This window comes from Cajanus cajan, chromosome 11 (assembly GCF_000230855.2).
Source record: "Cajanus cajan strain Asha chromosome 11, NIPB_CcT2T_4, whole genome shotgun sequence".
Classification (NCBI taxonomy): domain Eukaryota; kingdom Viridiplantae; phylum Streptophyta; class Magnoliopsida; order Fabales; family Fabaceae; genus Cajanus; species Cajanus cajan.
This window is the reverse complement of record NC_138527.1, coordinates 31,846,413-31,858,862: the sequence shown is the minus strand read 5'-3', so window position 1 is coordinate 31,858,862 and position 12,450 is coordinate 31,846,413. Positions and strand designations below refer to the sequence as shown.

The following is a 12,450-nucleotide window of genomic DNA, read 5'->3' as shown; positions in this document are numbered from 1 at the left end:
AGAAAATATTTCCATTTAGGATATGACCTCATGATCGCTCAGACGCCGACTAGAAAGTAGAGGAAAGGAATTAAATTCCAAAATCAATTGTGAATTAAGATTCAAGTAGGAAAATCGTCCTTAAGCCGACGTGCCTGTCTTGGATCACCCAAATTCCGGCTAGAAAGACGAACGAGATTTTTCCGAGTTATTTATACTCGCGCAGTCGGACTTTTGCCGACAATCACGAGTTTTCGTCTTCGAGTTATTTATACTCGCGCAGTCGGACTTTTGCCGACAATCACGAGTTTTCGTCTTCGAGTTATTTATACTCGCGCAGTCGGACTTTTGCCGACAATCACGAGTTTTTGTCTTCGAGTTATTTATACTCGCCCAGTCGGACTTTTGCCGACAATCACGAGTTTTCGTCTTCGAGTTATTTATACTCGCCCAGTCGGACTTTTACCGACAATCACGAGTTTTCGTCTTCGAGTTATTTATACTCGCCCAGTCAGACTTTTGCCGACAATCACGAGTTTTCATCTTCAATTTATTTATACTCGCCCAGTCAGACTTTTGCCGACAATCACGAGTTTTCGTCTTCGAGTTATTTATACTCGCCCAGTCGGACTTTTGCCGACAATCACGAGTTTTTGTCTTCGAGTTATTTATACTCGCCCAGTCGGACTTTTTCCGACAATCACGAGTTTTCGTCTTCGAGTTATTTATACTCGCCCAGTCGGACTTTTGCCGACAATCACGAGTTGTTGTCTTCGAGTTATTTATACTCGCCCAGTCGGACTTTTGCCGACAATCACGAGTTTTTGTCCTTAAAATAATACATGTTAGAAATCATGAAGGAAAATAGAATGGGATGATATTTATTAGAATTGAAATGAATGGTGCCTCGTTAAAAACCTTCTCAGCAAAAACCCCTCATATTTTTACGGGGACAAAACACTGAGTTAGGAAAAGAGTGCACCTAATACAAAGAGACTAGCTATAATAAAAGCGCAAATTTGCAGCGTTCCACGTCCTCGGTATCATTCCTCCGTCCAAAGTTCTCAGTCGGTAAGTGATAAGTGTCTAATTAGTTTGATTTAATACTCACTTGAGACACTTATCTAGCACATTTTGTGTACATATTGATATTATTTTTATCTATATATACTTAGAATCAAAGAGGTGCTTTTGATTAATGTTAGTACAGGGAATAGGAAGCCTTTGATCCAATTTGGTGCTTATTTTGTAGGTTTTGAAACCTGGAGAAGAATGGCTCAGCCATTCTAAAGCGCTCAGCGGAATCAGGTCAGAGAACTTCCCAAACTCAAGGCGCTCAGCCACTTCAAAGCGCCCAGCAGATTGGCCTTGGAGGAGAAGAAGTGCTCTCTGCCTTCAATCCGCTCAGCCATTCCCATCCGCTCAGCGGATTTCATCCAGGAACAAGGGGTGCTCTCTGCCTCTAAAGCGCTCAGCGGATCTCAGGCGCTCAGCCCTTGAGGTTTCTTCATGGTGAAGAACTCCCAATCCGCTCAGCCGTTTCAAGGCGCTGAGCGGATTCTTCTCTTCCTGCCTACTCTGTTTTAATTCTAGCAATTATAAAAGGGCAGGGGAGAGAGAAAAGGAAAAGAGTGGAGACGAAAACAAAGAGAAAAACAAGAGCGGGGAGCACAGGAGGAAGAAAGAACAGAGTGGGAACGAAGATTTGGAGGCTGGATCACTTGGGAACGAGGATCAACTCCTTTTTCTTCATCTCTTCCTTTGTAATTTCTTCTTCCACTCCTTTGATCTTGTAAATGGCCATGAGGGGCTAAATCTTTGAGGATTGGTCTAGATGTAACTACTAACTCTTCTTCTTCTTAAATATATATATGCATTTCATTTTCATTACTTGTGTTTGATTCTTCTATTAATGCTTATATCGGCTTGATCACCCGTTGTATGATTTTTGGTTTTTGAATCCGGTTGGAAAACGTTTTTGAAAACCCGAACTGAATCTTGCACCTAAACATCTCATGCTCTAGGAATAGACTTGATTTGTTTAGTCACCTTGTTCAAGTCATTGCTCTTAATGCAAAGTGTTAATCATAAAACATAGAGGAATCATGTTTTAGATTAATTACTTTAGGATTCAATTTTGAGGGATCTTGTTGAATTACTAAATGAACGTGGAAGTCATGAAGATGAAATCATATTTATTTTAAGGAAATTTAGGAGTTAGCAAGTGCTCTAGGGTCCAATCCTTGTTTCATATAATTGTTCTTATAACTTTTACATTACCGTTTTAATTTTGCCTCACATTAGCTCACTTCCAATCATATCAACATCTCTATATTAATCATTAGAGTAAGAATTACTAAATTCTCAAATCCCTGAGGACGATACTTAAATACTACATCGAAACTTGGTCCGCTTGCCAAGTGGAGAGATTGCGAAAATCTTCATCAAGTTTCTGGCGCCGTTGCCGGGGATTTGGTGTTATTTAGTAATTCTTGTTCTTGTGATTTTGTAGTTTTGTAAATAATTTAGTTTGTGAATATTTATAATATATAGATATATTTGTTTTGTTGTGTTTTGTGGACTCACCTATATATTTACAAGTAAGTCAAATCATATGGGGCTATTGAACTTGAAGATCCTGCCACTGGAAGGATTTGGGTAGTAAATGGTTAAAGGCTAAAACAATATTTGGGTGGCGAGGTGAAAGACTCACCACCATTACTCATTTGAAGGAGCCATGGTCATACAGGAAGTGTCAAGCTAATGACAATAAAGCGCTTACTGGGAGGCAACCCAGCTATTTTGGTTTGAATTCTCATTTTCATTTTAGTTTAATACTTTACATATGTAGTTATGCTTTTGAAGAGTTGAGTTTGTGATTTGATGTTTTGATGATGCATTCTATCAAATGTTTTGTTCCTTCAACATTCTCTTCTCTTGTGTTATGCTTTTTATAGTTTATTGAAGGTAACTGGAAGTGGGAGTGTGAAAGGAGAACAAAATGTGCTTCTTCCAGGTAAGTTTACAAAACTGACAAAACGGCTCAGCCATTAAAAATGGCTCAGCCGTTTGGCTGCAGTGTCTACTTTGTAGATAAATTTTCCTCACAGGGGGTAAACGGCTCAGCCGTTTCAAGGCGCTCAGCCGTTCATATCAGCAAAACATTTTAGTTGAGATTTCTGCATCAAATGGCTGAGCGTTTTCAAAGCGCTCAGCGCTTTTCTTTATAATGCTCTCTGTACCCAAATGGCTGAGCGCCTAAAAAGGGCTGAGCGCCTCAAAAAAAAAATAAAAATTGAGAAAGACCAATCCAAGAACAGAAAAGAAGTTATCCCTTTATTTGTCTTTCATTCCCAACACTTTCAAACCTGGTCTTCTCATTTTCTCTCGCTTTCTTCTCTTTCATACACACCATCATTCTCTTTGATTCAAGGTAAGTTTTAAGTTCTCTCTTTTGATTTCTGTTGTGCTTTCATGCAAATATCGTATTAGTATCTAATGTGTTTTGTGTCCACTTGTGGTGATGACAAAATTCTTTTTGGGAATCAAATTGATAATCTTTATGGAATGAGCATTTTCATGGTTCAAAGTTTTCAATGAGCATTGTTTGCTAATATGGAAATCTACATTGTTGCACCAGTGGTTGTACATTTTTGACTTTAATTGTGTGCTTCAAGTATGTTCAAGTGAAATTGAAATGAGTCTGAAGTTGTTGACATCCAGGGCACTTAACCAAGCCGTGTGAGGGAGTGAGCCAAACAGTTAAAATTCAATCATTGAGAGTCATCACTGATTCATGCAGTCAGTTTTGTTTGAGTCTCCCATGAGTTACAGTTAAGCTATGCTTGGAATTTACTAAGGCAATTGTTTATTATATGTAGCCAGTAGCCAAAAAGCCAACCCATGAACTACATAAACCTTTAATCAAACAGTTTTGAGCCTAAACAGAACCCCTAAGCTTAAAAAGAAAAACCATGATTGTCCTTAGCCTTGTTGGTAAGAGACATTCTCATGAAACAAGTGGGTTTTGAACCAAGTTGGGGGTAGCATGTATGAAGAGATCATATGGTTGGAGCTGAATTGTACAGGCAAAGTGTGTTTCCTGTGTATATCCATTACTTTAAAAAAAAAAAAAAAATAGAGTTAATTTTATAATCAAGGTTCCTTGTTATCAGTTCATCAATTTGTGTACAGTCTGAAAGAGAAGGAACCAGTAAATTCAATCAAAAAGAGGGATGAAACATAAAGAGTCAAGAGAGTTCAAGTTAGTGCAAGAATTTGGAATTAACCCATATGAGTGAGAATGTCTCTTGTCAAACAGGCCTTCAGATTCCCAAAGAAAAACCAAATCTCTGATAGCCAGGCCACATTACAACCCTCTTAAGCCCTTAGTGATCCATGCTTAGTCTTAACAATAGACTTGTGGGAGACGAGTAACAAATCAGACTTAGCGTGTTTTAGTGCATGAAATGAGAGAAACACTCACCCTTCACAACATATCATTGAGAGATACACATTGGTGAGGAAATTTGAGTGCTCTGGGTTGAAAACAATGGAAGATGAGTGAATATTTCCCTTGAGTGTGCTTGAGGTTCATAATTTTTGTTATCATGTGGGCACCATTTGTTGTAACATGTACTCACTGGATTTTGTAAACAAGTTCATTGGATTCTTTGTAATCATGTAAGTGCGTTAACATATTTTTTGTGGGTGAAACTTTTAGTGATTCACTGAATATATAAACTAGTTATATTATACTCTTAGTTAAGACTTTTTGTTTGAGGACAAACAAATTTCCAAGTTGGGGGTAGCTTGATAAGTGTCTAATTAGTTTGATTTAATACTCACTTGAGACACTTATCTAGCACATTTTGTGTACATATTGATATTATTTTTATCTATATATACTTAGAATCAAAGAGGTGCTTTTGATTAATGTTAGTACAGGGAATAGGAAGCCTTTGATCCAATTTGGTGCTTATTTTGTAGGTTTTGAAACCTGGAGAAGAATGGCTCAGCCATTCTAAAGCGCTCAGCGGAATCAGGTCAGAGAACTTCCCAAACTCAAGGCGCTCAGCCACTTCAAAGCGCCCAACAGATTGGCCTTGGAGGAGAAGGAGTGCTCTCTGCCTTCAATCCGCTCAGCCATTCCCATCCGCTCAGCGGATTTCATCCAGGAACAAGGGGTGCTCTCTGCCTCTAAAGCGCTCAGCGGATCTCAGGCGCTCAGCCCTTGAGGTTTCTTCATGGTGAAGAACTCCCAATCCGCTCAGCCGTTTCAAGGCGCTGAGCGGATTCTTCTCTTCCTGCCTACTCTGTTTTAATTCTAGCAATTATAAAAGGGCAGGGGAGAGAGAAAAGGAAAAGAGTGGAGACGAAAACAAAGAGAAAAACAAGAGCGGGGAGCACAGGAGGAAGAAAGAACAGAGTGGGAACGAAGATTTGGAGGTTGGATCACTTGGGAACGAGGATCAACTCCTTTTTCTTCATCTCTTCCTTTGTAATTTCTTCTTCCACTCCTTTGATCTTGTAAATGGCCATGAGGGGCTAAATCTTTGAGGATTGGTCTAGATGTAACTACTAACTCTTCTTCTTCTTAAATATATATATGCATTTCATTTTCATTACTTGTGTTTGATTCTTCTATTAATGCTTATATCGGCTTGATCACCCGTTGTATGATTTTTGGTTTTTGAATCCGGTTGGAAAACGTTTTTGAAAACCCGAACTGAATCTTGCACCTAAACATCTCATGCTCTAGGAATAGACTTGATTTGTTTAGTCACCTTGTTCAAGTCATTGCTCTTAATGCAAAGTGTTAATCATAAAACATAGAGGAATCATGTTTTAGATTAATTACTTTAGGATTCAATTTTGAGGGATCTTGTTGAATTACTAAATGAACGTGGAAGTCATGAAGATGAAATCATATTTATTTTAAGGAAATTTAGGAGTTAGCAAGTGCTCTAGGGTCCAATCCTTGTTTCATATAATTGTTCTTATAACTTTTACATTACCGTTTTAATTTTGCCTCACATTAGCTCACTTCCAATCATATCAACATCTCTATATTAATCATTAGAGTAAGAATTACTAAATTCTCAAATCCCTGAGGACGATACTTAAATACTACATCGAAACTTGGTCCGCTTGCCAAGTGGAGAGATTGCGAAAATCTTCATCAGTAAGCTCCTTGCCGACCACATCGTCAATTTTATAAGGACCGATCCACTTAGGTGATAGCTTGTTCCTCATTTGTGTCGCCTGAGCGCGCTTCAAAACGAGATCTCCCACCACGAAGTCTCTCGGAACGACCTTCGTGTTGTACTTAAAAGCCGATCTTCTGTGGGCTGCCACTTGATTTATCCTTGCTTTTACTCTTGTTTCGGCGATCAAGTCCATGTCAACTCGCCCTCCCTGGTCGGATTCTTCTTCAGAAAAAACCGTAGTACGTACTGAAGGTTCCACGATTTCAATCGGGATCATGGCGCCTGTCCCATACACTAAGTTGAATGGAGTATCTCGAGTCGATGAATGCACTGTTGTGTGATATGACCATAGTACCCGGGGAAGCTCCTCCACCCATGAAGCGCCTGAGTCTTGGACACGCTTCTTTAGCCCTGCGAGAATTATCTTGTTGGCCGACTCCGCCTGGCCATTGGATAGGGGATGCTCAACATAGGTAAATGTCATTCGGGTTCCGACCCCTTGACAGAATTCGCGGACTTTCGAGCTTGCGAATTGTGTCCAATTATCCGATACCAGGACTTGAGGAACACCGTATCTGCATACTACATTCTTCCATAAGAATGTTTTTACCTTCTCCGCTGAAATGGTCGCCACAGGCTCCACCTCGATCCACTTGCTGAAGTAATCCACCGCCACTATCAAGAATTTCAACTGCCTCACGGCTATCGGAAACGGACCGAGAATGTCAATGCCCCACTTGTTGAATGGCCACGGAGACAGAATTGAGTGGAGTCGTTCAGCTGGGGAGTGGTGCAAGGTTGCGTGCCTTTGGCACCCATCACATTTCTGGACCCAATTGACGCAATCATTCCTCAGACTCGGCCAAAAGTAGCCTGCCCTCGCCACTTTGTATACCAACGCTCGTCCTCCGATGTGACTCCCACACATTCCACCATGTATCTCGTCCATCACTCTTTGCGCTTGCGGCATGGTCAAACACCTTAGAAGGGGGGAACTGAAACCTCTTAGGTACAACCTTTCATTGATGACCACGAATCTAGCAGACTCCCTCTGTATCAACGAGGCTTCCTTCTTGTCCTCTGGCAATTCCTCCCGAGTCAGGTACGCAATGTAAGGCCCCATCCACAATTTGAGTTCCTCTTGGACGAAAAGTATACTCCCCTGTGTCCCATTAATACTCGACTGCGTTAAGATCTCTTGGATGACTGACCGAGTGGCTCCCGGCTTCTTTGTGCTGGCAAGTTTGGAGAGTAGATCGGCCCTCGAGTTTTGTTCTCTCGGTACGTGGTTAAGAGTGAACTCTCGGAAGTTTTCTGATAAGAGCTTAACCTTTTCCAAGTATTTGGCCAATTGAGGGTCCTTTGCCTGAAAAGTGACAGCTACCTGCCCCGTGATCAGTTGAGAGTCGCTTCGCGCTGACAAACTCGTCGCCCCCATTTCCTTTGCCAATGCCATGCCGGCCAATAACGCTTCGTACTCGGCCTGGTTATTGCTTGCTCGGAATTCGAAGCGCAGTGATTGTTCCAACAAGATTCCTCCCGGTCCTTCCAGGACGATGCCTGCTCCACTTCCTCCAAGGTTCGATGCTCCGTCCACTGACAAGATCCACTGCGTCTCTCCGACCTCACCCTCATCGGCGGGCGCGGTCAACTCCATCACGAAGTCGACTAATACCTGGGCTTTGATTTCCCCTCTCGGCTCATACTTGATGGAGTGCTCTGACAGCTCTATAGACCACTTCATCATTCTTCCTGCCAGGTCGGGCTTCTGTAGTACCGGCCTGATCGGATAATCAGTTCGAACTATCACTTCATAACTCTGGAAGTAGTGCCTCAACTTCCGCGCTGTAACCAGTATCGCGAGAGCCAATTTCTCAATCTTCTGATACCTCGTTTCCGCGCCTTGTAGGACTCGGCTTACGAAGTATATCGGAACTTGGGTTCTTTCCTGCTCTTGGACCAACACTACGCTGACTGCTCGGTCGGATGCCAATATGTAAACCAATAAGGGAAGATTCGGCCACGGTTTTGTTAGGATCGGCGGCGAGGCTAACGATTTCTTGAGTTCTGTGAAGGCTTCCTCGCACTCGTTTGTCCAGGCGAATCGATCGTTCTTCTTTAGGCATTGGAAGAGCGGCAATGCCTTGTCGGCCGACTTGGACAGAAAACGGGATAATGAAGCCATCCTTCCCTTGAGTTGTTGCACCTCCTTCACCGTGGAAGGACTCCTCATGTTGATTATCGCCGAGCACTTCTTAGGATTCGCCTCGATGCCGCGATGAGTTAACAGGAAACCGAGGAATTTTCCCGCTTGAACTCCAAAAGAACATTTCTCGGGGTTCAACTTGAGCTGGTATTTTCCTATAGTTTCAAACAGTTCCTTCAAGTCGTCTAAATGCAGATCTAGACTCATCGATTTTACCACCATGTCGTCGACATAAGCTTCCACATTTCGGCCCAGCTGGTCCATCAACACCTTGTCCATCAAACGTTCATACGTTGCACCTGCATTTTTCAAACCAAAAGGCATTACCTTGTAGCAGTAGTTGGCCTGGTCGGCGATGAATGCAGTTTTGTCCTCGTCGGCTGGGTGCATTCAGATTTGATTGTAACCAGAATACGCGTCCATGAAGCTTAGCAACTCATACCCCGACGCGCCATCGACGAGGCAGTCTATATTCGGTAGGGGGTATGAATCCTTCGGGCACGCCTTATTTAGATCAGTGAAATCTGTGCACATTCTCCATTTTCCGCTGGTTTTTCGTACCATCACAACATTTGCAAGCCAGGTCGGGTATTGTATTTCTCGTACGAATCCTGCTGTTAGTAACTTGTCAGTCTCTTCAGTAATGGCTTTGCGCTTGTCCTCGCCAAACTTCCTCCTCTTTTGAATGACGGGCTTTGCACGTGGATCGATGGCTAGTTTGTGGCACATGAAATCGGGGTCCACTCCTGGCATATATTTGACGTGCCACGCGAACGCTGACATGTTCGCTTTCAACACTTCAATCAATTTCTCGGCGTCCTCCTGGCTGAGGGACGTACCGACCTTCACTTTCTTTCCTTCCGCCAACGTCACCTCCTTAATGTCCTCCGCAGGAGCTGGTCGGCGATCAAAATGGCTCACCTTGGGGTCTAAATCGATGGAGTGGACCTCCTGCTCCACCTGCGCCGTATATAGTCGTCTTCGCGCCTTCAAACTGTCACCATAGCATTTCCGAGCAACCTCCTGGTCCACTCGGAGAGTTCCCACAGTGTCGTTCGGTAATGGATACTTCACCTTCAGATGGGAAGTGGACACCACCGCTCCTAGCTTGTTCAGGGTCGGCCTGCCGATCAGTATACTATAGGATGACTGCGCGTTGACTACCAAATACCGAACAACCACCGTCTTCATCTGAGCACCCTGGCCGAAAGTCGTTTCCAGATCGACATATCCCCTTGCAATGACCTGGTCTCCTGCAAAACCCACTAGAGTTCCTGCATAAGGAATTAGTCGATCGTTAGGTATCTTCATGCCCTCAAAAGTTTCCCAGAATAAAATGTCAGCGGAACTTCCCTGGTCGATCAGTACACGCTTCACATTGTACCCCATCACGATTGCTGATACGACAACGGGGTCGTCCTCATGAGGGGCTACTCCTTCGTAGTCTGAGTCTAAGAATGAAATCTCAGGCTGAGTAGGTCGCCTGAATTCCGATATTGTAAGTACCGACCGAGTGTATCTTTTTCGGGCAGCAGAGGTAGCTCCCCCGCCCGCGAAGCCCCCTGCGATGGTGTTGAAATCCCCATGGATGGGTTGCTGATGGGCTTCCGACACCTTTGTTGGCGCATCTTTGGGAGGAGTTCTCTCTCTACGCCTATCCCTCCTGGTGTCATCTCGCGTGTGTCTGGGTCGCCTATCTGACGAGCTTCCCTCCTACTTTCTCGCCACAAACTCCTTCAGTCGTCCCTCCTTGATCAAGCGCTCGATCTGTCTTCCCAAAACGAAACAATTTTCAGTTGAGTGCCCGTGAGTCCTATGGAACTCACACCAATCGGTTTTGAAAGGGCCCAACTGACGCTCCGTCGCCGCTGGGAACTCAAACAACGATGCGCTGTTGACATCATGGAGTATCTGTCGCCTGGGTACAGTGAGTGGAGTAAACTTCTCTTCTTCATTGTTGCGCGTCCACTCGCCCCTTGACCGACCACCGTGATCGGCCTGCCTGTAGTTGCCCTCCTTCACGTTGTATCGGTCACGTCGTTTACTCCAGTCTGATCGCGGTCGAAGATGCTTGTTTCCCTCCTTATTGCTACCCCTTGTTTCTCGGTTCTCAACTGCTCTCTTAATATTCTGGTTCTCTTCTGTCTTGATGTGGCTCAAGGCGAAAGCCCTCACCTCCGACATCGTTTGACAATTCGCCCTTTCGAGCGCGATGTCGAAGGCTCCGGACCTCAAACCTTTCTGGAAAGCGATGACCGCCATCCTCTCGTCCAGCGATGTTATCCTCAAGGCGACCTCGTTAAATCGTTGTAGGAAATCTTTCAGAGACTCCTCACGTTGTTGCTTGAGGTCGAACAAATCCGACGTGATCGGCGGCTTCTTTTTGTTAGCAGCGAATTGTGCCATAAACATCCGACTGAAAACATCGAAGTCGGTGATGGATCGGTCAAGGAGGCCACTGAACCAATCCAGCGCCGCCTTCTTGAGTGTTCCCATGAATAGCTTGCAGCGGACCTCCATACTTCCCCAGCAAATCAACATCTGAGCTCGGAAATCCGTTAGGTGTTGACTGGGATCCTGCGTTCCGTCGAAGGGTTCGATCTGCGGTATTTGATGATCCCTAGGGATGGCCTCGGCCTCTATGGCTTCCGAGAAAGGCCGAAAATCCCTTGGGACTTCCAGCATGACATCCTCCTCCACTGTTCTGGTGTTGGCCTCTATTCTGGCCTGTAACTCATCCGCTCGCCTCCTGATCTCCTCGTTCTCGCGCTGAATGGCCTCCTCTCTCTCCCTGGAGCGTGCATTATCCTCCCACAGGCCATTGATCATGGCCATCATCTCCTCCATGGTAAGGGGTTGAGAGTTGTTGTTGTTGCCGCCTCTCGCCATGGTAAAGTGTAGGTCTTTCTGTATGACTTGGGGCGTAGGAAAAGTTTCACCGAAGCCCCACGGTGGGCGCCAAAATGTTCCGGCCAAAGGGTGGACTAGGATTTTTTCCTAGATCGTGCCTTAGAGCCAGAGCATTCAAAAGTGTAATCTGCCCTCTCCTCTCTAGGGTTTTTGGCTTTATAGTTTCTTGTTTACGGGCCTCATGGGCCCCGAGATTGTCGGGATTCTCCTTAACTGTCCTTATTTTAAACGTATTGTTTTAAACACATAAAAGCTAAATTGGCTCGTAATCGGCCTGGCCCATTTCGAGAGGTCCAATCGGACGTTGGCCGAGTGGGGTATCGGTCCTCAAGGAAACGGTTGGGACGCCACCTATCGATCGTAGGCCGAGGGGACTCTGGAGAAGGGAGGGGTGTCGGATCAAAACCGATAACGCCATACTTCGTGTTGGTCCAGCTACGGACCCACCGAGGTGGCGACTGAACTACCGTAACGGAAAATATCCTATCGGGATTTCGCCATTACGGTACAAATAGCAACAAGTTACTAATCTGTAATTCATTCCATTAATTTGTTTTATTAATATATCTAGGATTTATCAAGTGGAGCTTTACAAAGTTATCATGGTAAAATGGTAGGTTGAAGGTGCTTAATTAGTATCCTTATCTTCTTGGGGCATGATAAGACAAGTATATATACCCTTTGAGTTACAAATTGCAGTGGGCAAGAATTTAGTTGAGTGACGGCAATTCCAATTCGAACCTCGGCCAAAGTCATGGTTATTAATTTCACAAGTATTCATTCTGATTGCTAGCTGTCAGCTTCTCTTGAGCTTTATTTCCAGATAACGCATAACGTGAGGGCCACTTTTTTCTGGATATGTCTGCATTTTTTCTTGGTCTGAACGTAATACTAGGGTCACCTTGACCATGTTTTAATGGTCAATCTCTCTGTGCTATTAAATGAGTGTTGGAAGAAATTTTGTCCTTCTCTCCTCACACTTGATGACAAATATAGAGGAATCTGGAAGCCAGTGCTCGAAAGCAAACAAGACACTGCTTCAATTGGCTTCCTAGTCCTACGAATCAGGAATTAGTGTTACATAATATATAATGCCGTTTGTTGAACGGCGTTTACCATACTATTTACCATTATAATGACACTATA

General features: G+C 44.0%; 2 protein-coding genes across 2 annotated transcripts; both read right to left on the bottom strand.

The window, feature by feature from the left end:
• Window positions 1-8,784: 8,784 nt before the first annotated feature.
• Window positions 8,785-9,783, bottom strand: LOC145953509 (uncharacterized). The gene has a single exon (XM_083067478.1). It carries the CDS (start codon window positions 9,781-9,783, stop codon window positions 8,785-8,787), a length of 999 nt encoding a protein of 332 aa, XP_082923604.1.
• A 324-nt stretch (window positions 9,784-10,107) lies between these two features.
• On the bottom strand, window positions 10,108-11,283 carry LOC109800414 (uncharacterized). The gene has a single exon (XM_020361198.2). The coding sequence runs from the start codon at window positions 11,281-11,283 to the stop codon at window positions 10,108-10,110; it is 1,176 nt and encodes a 391-aa protein (XP_020216787.2).
• Between the last annotated feature and the right edge of the window lie 1,167 nt (window positions 11,284-12,450).

Coding starts and splice junctions, on each gene's coding strand:
- LOC145953509 (XM_083067478.1), bottom strand. CDS start 9,783: ATGGGGTACAATGTGAAGCGTGTACTGATCGACCAGGGAAGTTCCGCT.
- LOC109800414 (XM_020361198.2), bottom strand. CDS start 11,283: ATGGCGAGAGGCGGCAACAACAACAACTCTCAACCCCTTACCATGGAG.